At 47.4% G+C, this 15,588-nt stretch overlaps 3 protein-coding genes and 1 long non-coding RNA gene across 6 annotated transcripts in view; 1 reads left to right on the top strand and 3 right to left on the bottom strand.

The window, feature by feature from the left end:
• The window catches only part of LOC143149484 (uncharacterized), a 125,599-nt gene that overhangs the window by 100,341 nt on the left and 9,670 nt on the right, over positions 1-15,588 (top strand). The window lies entirely within an intron of this gene.
• LOC143149470 (zinc finger protein 131-like) lies at positions 164-3,304 on the bottom strand. 3 transcript variants are annotated; one of them, XM_076316880.1, is made up of 3 exons: positions 1,370-2,566; positions 389-466; positions 164-297 (listed from the first exon to the last, which is right to left on the bottom strand). In XM_076316880.1, exons 1-3 carry the CDS (start codon positions 1,509-1,511, stop codon positions 290-292), a joined length of 228 nt encoding a protein of 75 aa, XP_076172995.1. In that variant the 5' UTR covers positions 1,512-2,566; the 3' UTR covers positions 164-289. The 3 variants fall into 3 exon arrangements, with proteins under 3 accessions (XP_076172995.1, XP_076172992.1, XP_076172994.1); XM_076316877.1 differs by having other exon boundaries at positions 234-466; positions 1,370-2,555; XM_076316879.1 differs by lacking the exons at positions 164-297; positions 1,370-2,566 and adding an exon at positions 2,600-3,304 and having other exon boundaries at positions 310-466.
• On the bottom strand, positions 3,423-9,140 carry LOC143149460 (uncharacterized). The gene is made up of 2 exons (XM_076316867.1): positions 9,025-9,140; positions 3,423-8,485 (listed from the first exon to the last, which is right to left on the bottom strand). Exon 2 carries the CDS (start codon positions 8,481-8,483, stop codon positions 7,971-7,973), a length of 513 nt encoding a protein of 170 aa, XP_076172982.1. The 5' UTR covers positions 8,484-8,485; positions 9,025-9,140; the 3' UTR covers positions 3,423-7,970.
• LOC143149467 (zinc finger X-chromosomal protein-like) lies at positions 10,173-11,403 on the bottom strand. The gene is made up of 2 exons (XM_076316874.1): positions 11,196-11,403; positions 10,173-10,414 (listed from the first exon to the last, which is right to left on the bottom strand). The coding sequence occupies exons 1-2, from the start codon at positions 11,401-11,403 to the stop codon at positions 10,173-10,175; spliced, it is 450 nt and encodes a 149-aa protein (XP_076172989.1).

Below are 15,588 nucleotides of genomic sequence, written 5' to 3' on the forward strand. Positions count from 1 at the left end.
CTAACAACTTATATTTTCTTTTCTTTCTTTTTTTTTTTCCTTTTTCTTTTTCTTTTTCGAACAACGGCACGTCCTACGTGTTAACATTCGAAGACGAAACGAGTTGAGCAGAAGTCGCGCGTGATTCGTCGTCGAGCAACGGCCCAGACCGAGCAACGAATCGAAGAGGACAACGTTCCATCGAACTCGATCGGCAACTTGCTGGAAACGGGTTCAACGATTCGGAGGACGTTTCACCGAAACTTGTCCCGTCTGTGGCGCAGCATGTGCCTCTTCAGGTTCGTCAATCTCAGTGACCTGTAAGCGCAATAGTTGCAGCTGAACATTGGCTCCCGGTTGCACTCGTTTCTCTGGTGGAATTGGAGGGCAGGCAGCGTGGTGTACGTACGTGGACAGTTGTCGCAGGCGAGTTTCCGACGCGCGCCGTTCGCGTAAAACGATCGTTGCCTTACTTGCCAAAAGGGGTCTGAAATTATACAAGAATACCGACCGATTAGCAATCGACGCTGGCCAGACGTTTTCTTTTTACGGAAGTTGAGGAAGCATAGAGGCATTGCAGAATAGTGTAGTAACGCGATAAATTATAGAGCAAGATCGGTAACGGAGCAACAGCGCCGCTCGCGATACAGAGGAACGGCGCAAACGCCTCGTTAGTACCGGCTGGAGAACCCTCGGTAAAAGGACGTCCCGGAAACGCTCCACCAAACATCCTAACTGTACTCGTAGCACAGTTATCGTTACTACGTGGTTTTTCGTCGCTTCGTCTTCGCGATCACGATGTAGAGAGTCGTGACTTTGAAAAGAAAAGAATTCAAAAGGTGGAAAAACCTCGCGAGACGAGAAGACCACGCGCTGACCCACTAACGAACAAAGGGAACAGAGAAAACGGTGCACGAAGACACGGTGGACAAATTTTCGGCAAAAATCCAGCAATTCTGGATGGAATTCTTGCACGATCGTTGAAACGGCAGAAATAACGCAAGAGTACGATAGCCAGATCTTGCGGTACGTGCGTTTAGAGCAGCGGCAAGAAATTTGGATGACGAAAACCGCGTAGTAACAATAATTTGATCACAAGTACGGGTGGAAACTTTGGCGGCGCGCTTTTACCAATCCTCTCTATCGCGAGGCGATAACCGTTGGCCCGTTGTCGAGCTCGAACAGGATGCAAACATTACCCTGATACGTGTAGATAGGTATTGGCCCGAAGCAATTCCTATAAAAAATAGTATATTCCTAGATGGTTGCATTCTTAGATTGGAGATATCGTTAAGGATAGTAACGGATCGAGGTAGACAGTTCGAGTCGTGCCTGGTCCGTGCCTTAACGCAACTACATAGGCATCGCACACCTAGGAACGATGACCTACCATTCGGAGGTAAACGACCTGGTCGAACGCTTCGCTTCCACCGGCGGTTCAAAACAGCAATCAAATGCCACGATGACAGGAGCTGGGTCGAACCGCTTCTAATAGTCATGTTGGGCATCCGATCATCGGTCGAGGAAGACATTCGAACTCTCGCAGTGGAGTTTGTTTACGGAGAAACGTTCGGGCTTCCAGGAGAGTTTGTAGTCAGAGAAGCCGACATAAACGAAACAACAGAAGACGGACAAAATCCAAAGGAAAATAGTGCAATTTAGATCTCGGATAAAAAAGAGTTAATATCGTTAACCGTAAGGGGAGTGTTCGTGGTGGCGCAATAAATTATAGAACAAGATTGGCGATAGAGCAACAGCTAAAGCGCATCGCTAACAGTAGGCCGGAGAACCTTCGGTAACCGTAGTTGTAATAATTTGTTATTGTTACTACGCGCTGGTCATCGTTTTCTCAGCTCACCGTCGTCGATGAGAGAGCGACAGCTTCCACGCGCGTACGGTTAAAAGCGTTCTACGTTCACCTGGCCATCGAACAGAATAGAAATCTAGCCGAGAGTGGTGAGCAGTACGAATAATGGTGGTTAGTAGCAACAGGGTGTTAAACTCTGTTGTTTGTCGGAAATTAGTTGGAACATCGCGAGAAACGTCATAGGCAAATTTCGTGTCACGGTAACCCCTCGTTAAAACGTCGCGTTTGCGTTGTTCGGCTCGAGGGATCGAGCTACGGTTCTTGCAAAACCGACCGGGTGAACTTCAAAGCGACAAGTACCAAGTAAAAACATTTACACTCGGCGCTATCAATTTTCAACGAATCGGACGAGCTTCTCCCGACGAATACGAGTCAGCGCGCGACCGTGCTCGGACCATTTTTAATTACATCCGTTTCGAATGGTTTCTAAAAAATAAGTATAAAAAAAAATAGTCGAAATACGGTGGTGTTTGGGCTCGTTTCGATCGAGAGAATCTCGCCGATCTATCGCGCACACTCTCGCGAAGATCCAACGACAAATATAAAAGTTCTCAAGTTGCTCGCACCGACGCGAGCAGCGTCGCTTCGAAGTTCGCTGCTGCACTCTCGGTGCAGCTCGGTTCGTGGCTAGTGTTCAACCTCGGTTACGGTCGATTCCGGGAAGAAATTCGCTACCGTGCCTCGTTAAAACGCCTCGAGCGGAGCCGACGGTGTACGTTTCAACGTGGGGCTATCGCGTATGGATCACGTCACCGGGAAAATGTTGTGCAATTTTTTCTTGTGCTCCATCAGCTTGTCCCTTCTGTAAAACTTCTTCTGACAGGGATCGCAATAGTACTGCGGCCCCTCGGTATGGATCCTCATGTGCGAGACCAGGTTGTGCTTGTACGTGAAGAAGCCCAAGCAGATTTTGCATTGATACATCGGGGGTTTGCCGCACTCGGTGCGCAAGTGACGCGTCAGGCAGGATTGCCTCATGTAGAAACGGCCGCAATCGGGGCACTTGTAGCTGGCTTCACCTCGTGGGCTTCTCACCGTCTCGCACATTAATTGATTCTTCCATTCGGTCGCCGTCAGTTCCGTTCGCGGCGAGCACGCCTCTTTCTTCACGTCTTGCGGCCAATAATCTGAAACGAAAAGAAACGTTCAAGAGGATGTTCCGTCGTTGACTGTCGTTGACGCCTGCGTTCGATGACGACCTGGACGGATTAAATCTACGGTCCAGAATACCGATCGCAAACCAAGACAGACGGTTTGCACGCCGAGCGGACCAACTCGCGCCTCGTTACCCAGCTTTACGAATTTGCTCGTTTCTTCGTCGCTGTCGGCTTCGGGCGAAACTTTTTTTTCTTTTTTTTTTTGCGGATGAAATGCGACGAAAGCGTTATTCGTCGATACGCACGCCAGTTGCAAACATCGCGCAACGAAGACGAGACGCTTCGCCGAGAGGAACGATAACTCGAACGGAAGGAGACGGCAGGTTGCTTCGTAAGATTCTCGAGGGAAGTACACACGAATACAATAGTACGAGTCGTATAAACGCAAACAATATCGCGCGTAATAAATAAGAGGTACATTGAGAAATTTAATTTTTATTTTTCGTAACAATGGACATCGATCGTTCGCATTCGTAACTTAAACGCGAAAGCATTGCGACGACTTATTCTGAAATTCAATGCGGATAGGAAACGATACACAGTTTGTTAGAACACACACTGTACCATACAATAGCGACCAACGAGTAAGTACAATTAAATACGACCTAAACGTATCTTCCCATTTCGATCGTGCAACCGAATCGTTTGCTTTCGAGAGACAAATCTTGAAGGATACGTGTCGGTGAACTTTGATTTTCCTTCGAAACGTAAAAAAAAAAAAAGAAAAATATATAATTCTGCGTGGAACTTTTGGTATTCATGGTTACATTGTCCGCCAAGTCGGTGAAATTAAACCGTGAATAAAAAATGATGCGCCACCGTACGGGTAACGTTTCTTTCGAAAAATACAAGCACGAAGTAAATTTCAAAAAAAAAAAAAAAAGATTTAACGCAGCTTTCGGAAATTTTTGCCCGAATATGTAATTTCGTTCAATGTTTATCCGTTACCTAGAAATAACCTGTAGTTTAATAAGCGCGTAGATAGATGACGGATAAACGTTCGCGGAAATGACACACCGTTGTTCGTTGAAACGTATTTCCGAAAGGTACGTTTCAATTTTCATCGTCGTGTTTCTCCGCGGATGAGCGATCGTCTGAAACGAAATCAATTTAATCCGTGACTCCGTAATTCGAGCATCCCGCTCCGCAATTTCCGTGCGCGTGACGAGCACGCGTGTTACAGTCGTGAGAAGAAGGATCGCGCAAACGGTAATCACGTGCCGCAGCTTCTCTCCCCCGTGATCGAAGCGATCGGTCTCGCCTGTCAAGCAGACCTCTCCTCCGGCTCGAACTTGCCCGATTTCTTCACGTCTGCCACGTGAACGTTATAGTGCCTCAGCAGGCTGTGCTTGTGCTTGAACTTCGCGTGGCACAGCACGCACTCGAATTGAGCCTCTTTCCCGCACTCGAGCCTCTTGTGACGTTGCAACGATATCACCCTCCGGTACTGTCTGCCGCAGGTGTCGCACGGATACGTCTCGAAACTGACGGGTAGCCGGTACAAACACGCTGAAAACAGAAATTCCTCGTTAGCGGGGCACTGCCCTGACTTTCAGATCATTTTTCTCGCTGCGCACACACGACAAGATCCGAAGTTGCCGATACCAGACGTTTTCCCTCGTAACGTCACGGTCCAGACACGGTTGGTTTCTCGTTTGCAAGTTGTTGTATTTTTTTTTCTATTTTTTTTTCTTTTCTTTTCTTTTTTTTTCATCGTACAAAAGACACGGGTTGGCGAGAAATGTCGAGATTCGATATATATGTGTGTATATATGTGTGCGCGTATATATATATGCATATATATATGGATATGTATATATATGTACACACGTGGGAAAACAGAATGACACGTGCGATCTTTAGAAAATAACCCGCAACAAAGATTGTCTTTTTATTAATAATAATAATAATATTAATAATAATAATATTAATAATAATGATAATGTTAATAATAATATTAATTGTTGATAATAATCATGATAGATATTCCATAGTTCGCTTGGTAAACCTTTCCAAAGAAAGAGGGGTGTGGGGTTGGGGGGTGGTTGGAAGAAAAAGTAGTTGAAAGTGCTATAAATACCGGAACGAGTATTCGTGAGGGGCACAATTTCTATTCTCTCTCCTCGAGCCGATACGCCGATCGTTTTCGACCAAGATGAAACAAGAGAGACGAAAGGCGCTTCGAGAAACCGTAAAAGTAACAAAAAAAAGAAAAAAAAAAAAAAAAAGTAAGAAAGAAACAAAACGAAAGAAAAACTGAGAAGTGTTTGGCTTAGATATTAAACGAGAAAGGTTTCGGTAACAAAAGTCGGCAATACGGGATTAATTACGCTCGATCGATTCGTTCGCCGCGTCGATAAAAAAAAAAATCCGCTGGACGCAAATTGTTGTCTCGAACTCGTCGCGCAAGAATATTGACAACGTTGAGGTATCAGGGGGAGACGATGTAACGAGTATATCCTACGTTAGTTTGCAGGCAGGTCGACGCGAGTATCCGCAAATACTGATATCAAAAATACTGGACACCGATCCGGGGACAAAAAAAGTCTCCCCAAGAAAGGGTCCCTTTCTCTTCTCTCTTTTTTTCTCTCGCATATACACGCTCTCTCGCTTCGCGCGCGTGTACAAATGTTCGTATAAAAATGGAAAAACAAAAAAAAAAAAAAACGTTGCTTTCTTATAACACTAAGAGAATGATACATTCTGCGTGGAACGACAAACGAGTCGATCTCGAGATAATTGTGGAATGTTCGAGTACGATGCGCGATCGAGCGGTGTAATTTCTCAGCGTTTTTCGGTGCATCGTCACGGTCCAATGATCGGAGAATTAGTCGTTCGATACGCTTTTCGCTGAACGTCTCCGCTTCGAGGCAAGTGTGCGAAACCCGGAGGAATCAGAGATCGGCTCCTTTGTGTCGCCTTGACGGACTCGTTGGATCCTTTCGTTCGAACAGAACAGGGGGTAAGTTTCTCCGCATCGATAAATTCGCTTAAAGGTACAGTGGTCCTTAAAAATTCTAACATCTAATGTCGATTGTCGAGCGTGGTTCTTCGATCGCAACGAATTTGCGCAGTACCGATAGATCGCAAAAAATTGCTCGGAGAATTTATACCGTCGTCGAGTATAAAAAGAATTCGTGTCGCCGATACCGAGCGATCGCGATGATTGAAAACCATATACCATAAATACGATCGCGATCGATAGCGACGCGCGGTAGTCGTTAAAAAAATATGATAACTATTCAGAACCCTCTAGCCCGTTATCGTCGATCGTCCCGTGTCGTTTAAAATGCAAAAATAGTCGAATATTTTCGAATATACGTGTTCCGTTCCCATCGCCATTTTCCTACTCGTTAAACGCGTATCGCTAAAGTACAAAGATTTCATTGCTCTTCGTAAACGTACGAGGAACAACGGACCGTCGAATCGTAGCTCGCGCGTATATTTTTCCTTATTTTCGATTTATCTCGATTCCAGGCCGAAGATGGAAGATCGAACAACCATTATTGTCTACCGTAAGTCTATAAGGTGCTTTCAGGTAACCGATTTTCTGGGGATCGTATCGCAAAAATCAGCAGCGATACGCGAGGAACGATCGTGCCGAGTGCACGATCGATCTTTCCGTCTGATTTATCGAAACGTTTCGTTTCCATCGGATCAAGGCACTTTTCAAACCCTTATCTTTATCACGCATCGGAATGATCGGTAATTTCGTACCTACTGCCGCCGCTTCGGTTCCATTTACCTTGTATAATTTCTAACGTTCCAATAACGAAGCGGCGCGAACGTCTACGGATAAAAATACCTACAGTATAAACGTACTAGAAGATACGGGAAATTCTATGGTAAGAAGTTTCTTCGGACAGTGGTAACACGATCGTCAATTTTGTCTCGACGTTGATACAATAAGAAGAGAGCCGCCACCGCTCCGTCTTCCGTACGTATAATAAATTCTTTCTTTACACCGTTGCATTAAGTCGATAAAATCCTGAGACTCGAAAGTATAGTAGATATGTCGCGCGTTCTTGGAATGTTTCGTGATAATGTGTCTGCGTATATGTAAGAAATACATAATCCAGACCGCGTTCTACGTGGTACGATCGTCATAGAAATCGAATGTCGTCGATACGGCTCGAAACGAAACCACGAGTCACCGATCGTTTCGAAACGACAATGTAAACACCGAATCCCGGTTCATCGAGAAGATAAAAAAAAAAAAAAAGAAACAAGTCGTTATCGTTGCGTTTCGTCGATCGACCAACGAAAACAAATCCTAAACATTACAAAGAAAGAACCCTTCGAATAGAAGTAAAGAGATTGCGAGATTATGTACAAGTAGAACCGAAATACCACGATAAATGCTCACATTGAGGTAATAACTTGAGAAAAGAAAAATTAATCTAACAACTTTCCTACGATAGTTCGCGATTCACGTCCCCTGAACACGAACGCTTTATGCCTCCTTAAAAGTACTCGATACGGCTAAAAAGAATTCCCAAGGGATCACGCCCGCGCGACGGCTACAACGACAAGGGTAGATTTTGCAATTTCGAAGACCGTGAAAATCGTTAGCTCCGTACCACGGTTGAAATCGAACCGAGTGGTTTCGCGCGGATGAAAGTCTCCCCGTAGACTCTGCTCCGCTCCCCTACGTGTAATCGAAGAACGGAAAGAACCGGCTAAAAATATTCGTTGTCGAAAAAATGGCAAAAACTCGCTCGGACCGAGCCGTCACCGGGTGCGATCCCCTCGAATCGTAAAAGTAACGCTCGCGACGTAGCGTTCTCTCGTTTTGTTATTTACAACGGTCCCCGATCGGTGGTATATTACACTTCTCCTACGAATCGGAGCGCGATCGATCGTTCGGACGAAACGAAGGAAAGGGAAAAGCTACTCGGTGCTGGAAACCCGTCGATCGAGGAGATTTCCAGGACGATCGTGCCAAGCCCCGGGTATATATAATAATTTTAGGCGCCCTCGTCGTAACCGATTTTCTGATGATGTCGTTTGTAGTGCACGGTCAGGTTGCCCCGTTGCCTGGCCTTGTAGGGGCACTCGGGGCATTGAAATGCGGGCGGTTTGCCGCCGCACTCGACCATCTCGTGGCGGCGCATCGTGCTTTTCCATCGGTAACCCTTGCCGCAGAAACGACATCTGAACTTCCGTTGTTGCTCGTGGGGCACGCCCATGTAGACGACACTTAGGTCGCGCGGTTGCGGGAGCACCTCGAACGAATCGGGGAAGACCACCTCGCGCGTGGACGCGGTGCGCGCGTTGTTGTTGTCGGTCCCGCTGTCGTAGCTGTTGCTGTCACCGGCGTTGCTGCTCGCGCGTCTACTGGCCAATACGACACCGGCCCTGGCCGTCGCCGTCGCCGACGACGAGGACGTCGACGTACGTGCCTTCTTGCTCGCCGGCGGCGGCTGCTGCTGCTGCTGCTGCTTGTAATCGGACCGCAACAACGACAGCAACGCAACCATTCCTGCAACAGGTCCCGGCGCCAAGCGAGACGCGAGAGCGAGGGTAACAGGTTATTTTATCAAATGAAAAGTAATACGTGGATTGGGGGGCGGGCGGAGAAACGAGAGAAAAAAAAGAAACTGTGAGCTTGGATTCGGAACCGGGACGAACGGAGAATCGTGACGGGAACGAACCGGTTCGGGATCATCGAGAGGTTCTTTTCTTCACCGATGCACACGGATGAGATGGTTGTTATGCGACTGGCAAGAGAGATCAGTGAGATTAAACCCGTAACCAACCCAACACATAACGTATTCAGCCAATAGCCCCGAGAGATAGGTGCGCCCAGGGTAAAATTTTGCCGTGTTTACGTGAAGTAGGCGTGAGGTATCTCAAGGTTGCGCGAGGAGACCGAGAGACCTCCGAACGTGCGCGCGGCGTACCATACGCCAGTCTACTCTTGTGCCCGGCGACCGAGCGAATTCTTCAACGCGCACGACGGCTCTCTCCGTCTCCCCGGTGCCACCTTGTCTTAAAATGAAAAAGATGCCAAATTCCAACCCTCCAAACAAAGTAGCCAAAAACAGGATGCTTCGTCGACGATCGCAGGACGATGCCTCGCCTTCGTGGAGACATTCCGGTACGACGGGATCGTACGATTTTGTTTCTTTTTTTCTTTTTTCTTTTTTTTTTTTTTTTTTGTGTGTTTTTTTCAGGGACAAATTCGACGAGTCGTCGTAGTGCAATGTACACGAGGCGAGCGTTGTATTCATACGACGTCGCTTCGAGGACGAGTCTGTACAGTTCGGAGCGGGAACGACGAGCGACGCGTTCCTCTTTCTGGAGTATCGCGACGATTGTCGCGTTATTTTTGTCGTTTTGTTTTTTTTTTTTTGTTTTCTTTTGTTTTTTTCAATAAACGCAGAAACACAACGGCGGAAGCGTTTCGCGTCGCGCGACGAAACGCCGATGGTGTTCCTTCGTTCAGTGAACCCCTATCCGGTGTTTCTGAAGCCCGCTCTGGCTGAGCTTTTTCTGACAAATCGGGCAAACGAATTGCTTCTCCTTGCAACACTCGTACTGGATGTGACGCTTCAGGGTGCTTTTGTACATGTAACTGCGACCGCAGCGTTTACAGGGGAACGGTTTCTTCGACGCGTTGTCCCCGTGGCACGAGGCGCGGGACTCTGAAACAAAAATACGCAGGATCAAGTTCGGCGCGTGTTCGCTAACGGATCGTAAACGGAAACGGTCGCGACGAGCACAGGGGTGTTCTCGGGGAAATCGAACGAAACGACCTGCCGAGGGATTGCTTTTCTTTTTCTTTTCTCTCTCTCTCTCTCTCTTTTTTTTTAGCGATTAAAGTTTCCCCGATTGCGAGAATCCACGGGTACCGCGTCCCTGCGGAATAAACGTGGCGAATTAGTAAACACGTTTGCGACGGCACGAGGACCATAAGACAAAGCGTACAGCGATTGCCGTTGAACAATTTATTCTTATAATTCCAGAATTATAAGGAACTGGTCGTAGCGAGGGAGAGACGCGAATAACCACTTTTTATTCGAATCCGATTACAATATTCTTGCACTCGTCCCGTCTCTGCACTCGCGCGCGAATCGATTCACGGTGTACGCGAAACGATTCGTTTAGTTCTCGAGGGGTTAACCGATACCGTGACTCTCACGGTAATGATAGCGGAGGGATCCAGTCTATTCGTTTATGTAACACTGTAGCGATTTTCGATGCTTGTGCGCCACGTGGGAGTCCAAATTGAATTTCCTCTTTGAGCTGAAGCGACAGTAGGGACAGTGAAACTGCGGGAGAATTCCGCACTCGAGCTTCAAATGCCGGTACAGGGAGGACGCGTTCGAGTAGATCTTCTGGCACTTGCCGCAGGGGTACATTCTCCGTGGTTTACTCGGTGTCCTGACCCAATGGAGCAGCCCGAAATCTGCGAAAAATCGTAGCGTCAGCTTAGGAGCGGCACAGCGGCGGCGTGGGGTGCTGCGGAGAGCGCGACATTCAAGAGCAACGTTTCAAAAATACTTAATCATAGCACGGGAGCGTGAGATTCGGAAAAACGAACGGACGTCTTCCGACTCGACAACGAGGCTCGTTGACGAGGAGATTCCTCGACGCGCGAAACGACCAACGTCCAACATCCTCGTACTCACTCGGAAAACAATCGCACCTGGCTCGCGGAATTTTCCGGAAAATTCCTGGAAAATTACTTCAACGATCGTCCGGGATCTTGGACGAGGAGATATTCTTTCACCCGATTCCAAAATCCCGGGACGAGCCTCTTCCAAAATTGCATCTCTTTTTCTTTTTTTTTTCTCTTTGAGGTAACAGCACCCACGACAGTCGTACTCCAATCGCGCTACAACCATCACCGATCTGTAAACTCAAACGAAAAAAAAAAAAAAAAAAACTATAATTCGCGTTCAAGGATATCACACCCGTTGAACGAAACGCAATCGATATTCGGAGCGAGACGCTCGAACTTCGAGACGAGACACCAAGCAACGCGTTCAACGGACACGTACAGCCAACGTACAAACCGAGACATGCAGACTTTCGAACAAGATACCAAGCAACGCGTGTAATCGTCGCGCCGTGTTTCTTTAGCAATTTCTCATCGATTTCTTTCTACTCGACCAAGTCGACCGATACGAGATTCCTGATCTCGCGACATTTTTAAACAAATGCGGCATTCGGAACAAGTACAGTACCGTCTCTCGAGTTGTCACAGAGCGATCGAGTTTCCTTCGTCCTCCCTCTCGAGTTGTCTCGGGTCGGTCCAGAGCCTGTGATAACCCGCGAGACATTGCTGTGCTTGGCCGGTATAGAGAAAAAATAAAGGAACAAATATTCCGGGCGGCGTAAAGTAATCGTTCGAATGAAACAGGTACATAAAAAGCAGCCTGAAAAGGAAACCATGAAACATCTTCGATATGATCGTGAACGTTAGGCTCGAGGGGGCAGTCTGGTAATTTTGAATCGAGAAATTGAGTCTTGACAACGTTGTTCGAAAAAAAAAACTATCGGTTCGAAAAAACGTGGAAAGTTGAAACTTTAACGTGGAACTCTTCGCGTGCATGCTGTACACGTCGTAGAAAAAACATTTATCCAAAGAGTGAACCACCATCGGTCCAAAATACACGATACTTCCATTTTTTTGATTCGATTCAAATGGTCCCATTTTCGAACTTACGACGGTTGGATCGCTCGATGGATAAACCAATCCGGATCGATAATCTGTTACCTGAAATCGTGCACACCATCGGGGTAGACTTTTCTCTCCTGTCGCGTTCCGAACGAATAAAAATGACGAGAAATAATTTGAAAAGAGTACCTTCGATTCTCGGTCCAAAATACCAGACCGCCCTCTTAAACTGTAAGCGGTTCCACCCCTCTCGCACTCCTCTCCGAAGGAAGAAGTTTCGATGCTCACCGTCAACGCGCGACACATACAACATATAGTATATATTAGTCTCTTGTATCAGAATAGAATAACATTTATTTCTATAAAAAAGTATCTGAAATAACAACAAAGATTGCGCAGTAAACGGTGCGCGCTGCCTCTTCGGTTCTTTTTCTCGTATCGCGTGGCTCGAGTTTAACGCGAGTCGAGTCAATTGTTAACGTTGTAGAGCATTTTGTAGTGAATCTGTCTGATGAATTCGTCGTTCCCGGACGTTAGGAGAACGGGCCAACATTCCGGGTTCTCCCGCACGTGTCGATGCAAGGACTTCCTCCATTTGTACGACTTCGAACAGGCCAAGCAGGTGTTCCACTCTGAAAAAGCAACGCGTTCGTATGGTCAGTAGTTTGTTCGACCACCGTGGAACACGTGGACGTAAGTAATGTTTATCTGTGACGGCCGGTGATCTGCGTTCAACCTTTACCTTATCGCTTAAAACTCTATTCGCGCGAGACTGCGTTGTTTGTGTATGTTTCGAGTGCGGAGTGGATGTTAGAAATGACGTTTCGAGAGATTGCGGGGGACGTTGTTGCGAACGAAAACTGCTCGAGGCCGAATTCACGCTGTTCGTCGGGCATCGATGCGTTTATTCGATGGATTTCGATCGATCGTACCGAGCGCAACTCGTAAGATGTCCCGCGAGGGCGGTCCACTAGCCCCGCCCATCCCCACCTCTCGCGTCCCGATTGGCTCCACGTTAGATGCTCGATGAGGCCCGCCGACTCTAAAATACGCTACGGTTGAAAATGCGTGTCGAACGAGGTACAGTCCCAATTACACCTGCATTTCTCCCGCGGGTCATTTTGTCAGTCGCGCACAGTACATCGATGCAAAATTCATTCGAGAATTATTCGACGGGCAGACGTCTGACGAACAAAGAGCGCAAAGTCGGCTCGACGTCGATAACACTTATCGCTCGTCCCTCGTTCCAAAATCATGGTCAACATCCTTTGCCAATCTTTCGAAACGCAACACGTCGCCTTCCCGCTCGAACGCGACAGTTCTAAGTGTCCCTACGTGTTCAGGAGGATTCGCCGCTTCTCCGGTGTTTCGTTGGAAACGACTGAAAAAAATATTTGGTTATCTACAATGTCCAACTCCTTTTATTAGATCGACGATCGCTGCTCAAGACAGATCGGTAGCTTCTTAGTGATTTATTTACAAAGATGATAAGGGCATGCTTTCGAAAGGAATGTACACTATTTTACAGATGATTCTCGTCGAAGAGAAAGACACAGAAGGATGAGAGACTAGTCTCCGTTCGAGAATTCTTTGTTGTGCTTGGATGTGGGAAAATTTGCGTTGCAAAACGGGAAAGGGGCGAGTCTTCGTGTAAAACTGAACCGTAAATGTGGGATAGAATTTTTTCGTACGAGGCTTCGTTTTCGAGAACATCGACTCTGAAAGTTCCCGGGGTACGACTCGGTTCGCGTGTCCGACCATTGCTCGCTCGTTCTACTCGCGTAGCTCCGACGCGCCGACGCAAGTAGAAAGAGCCTGCAGTGGTCAGACGCACCAGTCCGTATATCGTAACCCGTAAGTTTCTAACCTCGATTTTCTCGAAAACGAAACCTCGTACGAAAAAATGGTATTCCGCGTTTTTTATTCGTTTCTAGCCAAAGAATCATTGCTATCCATTTGCAACGCGAATTTGTCCTCAGTCTGTATACACTGCGACGTTGAAGAGATCCGTGCCTGTACATGCACAATACGTGAACGCGAAAGTGTTCGCAACGCGTCGCGTATTTAATTAATTTCATGGTATTCTACACTTTGCGGGGTCCTCGACTATTTCCATTGGCGGTAGGAGACCATCGATGGTCGTTGGTCGCCGAACGCCCGCGTCATCGCGTTTTCCACGTCCCGCGGGGAATCTTCGATCTCAGCCGTGCTTTTTTCGCATGTGTTTCAACAAGTTGCACCGTAACTTGGTCCTCTTCGGACAATACGGGCATTGATATTTCGGTAGCTGGCCGCATTCCTCCCTTATGTGCCGCGTTAACGAGCTGTAATACATGTACACGTTCCCGCAGGTCTTGCACGCGTGCAACTGACTTCCTATCAGGCAACCTGGAAAAAGAAATCACAATGCGCGGTTAGTAAAACAGGAGCGGCTCGATCGTTCGCTGCGCTGATCACTGATACCTGTATATCGATTACCCTGTCACGTGTGTCCTCGTTCTCGTCGACGAGCGTCGCGTTCGGCGTCAGAAATTACAAATTAGGACAATCTGGCAAGTTTCTGGTACTCGTTTCTCAGATTACAGCGTTACGTCACACGCATTGTTATTGCAAGACCACGACCGGAACATATAGCAGCCACGATGGGACGAAGGTTAAACGATTAGAGACGGAAATTCGCGCAAGAATGCGGAATATCAACGATCGTTGGAGCAACGTGAATCCGTGTTTATTAATCGAGCTGATGGCCAGAGAGAAAGGAAGGCGAAAAGCATCACCGTGTACAGGTGGGAGCACGAGGGTTCTGTCCCGAGGGGGCGTGGCCGCGGTCAAGGAACGCCCACTCGGCGACGATCCCGCCCGGTGACGGGCTCGCGACCAGTAGGCGACGATATTTACAGATCTCGTTCGGCCTCGAGCGTTACAGAGGGAGGTGTCGAATATTCGAACGCCCGCTCGGGACAAATTGTCAAACTCCCGCCAATACGTACGTATTCACGCACCAGTTTGCTTGCCAATCCCAGCCCCCGTAATAATTCTTCTTCGCCTTCGTCACCTATCTCCTGTCCTCGCGACATCGACCGGATACAAGTATCAGAGAACGACGACAGATTAAGCGCGTACGTGTAAGAAAAAGCGAGGCACAAAATTTACGATCAACTCAACTCGGGTTCTCATGCACTCGTTAGTTACTACGCACAAATTCCACTTTACCTCGGGCGAGTCTTCGCTCGTACGAAAAAGAGAAACGAGGACAAGATACACACATCTGCGACTACATGTAACGTTGCTTCGATGTCACTTTATTGATGCCGTTACCTTAAAACGACGTGCCTGTAATACACGATACACAGTTACGGTATACACTTTCGTCGGGATCCTCGTCCTTCTCCCCTATATCGTTGGTTCGGAGTTCAATTCGAGAAACGATGTAACGTTAACGCACCGCGGTTTGTAAAAATAATCTATCCTTTCGTCTCGCGATCCACTCGTTCCTTATGTACACATTGAACATGTTTTACAACGATCGCTGAACGCGATTACAAACGTTCCCGATCGTAGATCCACTCTGTTCGATCGAACGGAAGCAGAGTCGAGTACACCCGATATAGACGAGAGAAAAATGAAAACGGTAAACGATACTGTAAACGATACTGTAAACGATTGGACGAGCTTCGCCCTCGTTCGGGATAGAGAAAACCGTCTTCCGGATAACCGACCGAATTTTTCCCTCGACGAACGATCCGGAAATATCCCTGCCGCTGTGAAACAATGATCGAACAGGAACCGTGACGCGCTCGATAATCGGTTATCCGGAAGACGGTGCGTACACAGTCTTACGTTATAGGAACAGGACATCGTTCGAATCGTGTAACGCGTCAGACAACTCGATCACGATGTATCTCGACGAAGAATCGTCGGGTGAAACGATTCGTTCCGGGCGAGTTACATCTTCATCA

This window comes from Ptiloglossa arizonensis, chromosome 7 (genome assembly GCF_051014685.1).
Source record: "Ptiloglossa arizonensis isolate GNS036 chromosome 7, iyPtiAriz1_principal, whole genome shotgun sequence".
NCBI classification, from domain to species: domain Eukaryota; kingdom Metazoa; phylum Arthropoda; class Insecta; order Hymenoptera; family Colletidae; genus Ptiloglossa; species Ptiloglossa arizonensis.

Excerpts from the sequence above, each read along its gene's own strand:
- LOC143149467 (XM_076316874.1), bottom strand. The coding sequence starts at position 11,403 with ATGGTTTCCTTTTCAGGCTGCTTTTTATGTACCTGTTTCATTCGAACG. Across the intron at positions 10,415-11,195 it reads CTGTGACAACTCGAGAGACG|ATTTCGGGCTGCTCCATTGG; the intron begins GTACTGTACTTG and ends GATTTTTCGCAG.
- LOC143149470 (XM_076316877.1), bottom strand. The coding sequence starts at position 1,511 with ATGTCTTCCTCGACCGATGATCGGATGCCCAACATGACTATTAGAAGC. Across the intron at positions 467-1,369 it reads AGGTCGTTTACCTCCGAATG|ACCCCTTTTGGCAAGTAAGG; the intron begins GTAGGTCATCGT and ends GTATAATTTCAG.
- LOC143149460 (XM_076316867.1), bottom strand. The coding sequence starts at position 8,483 with ATGGTTGCGTTGCTGTCGTTGTTGCGGTCCGATTACAAGCAGCAGCAG.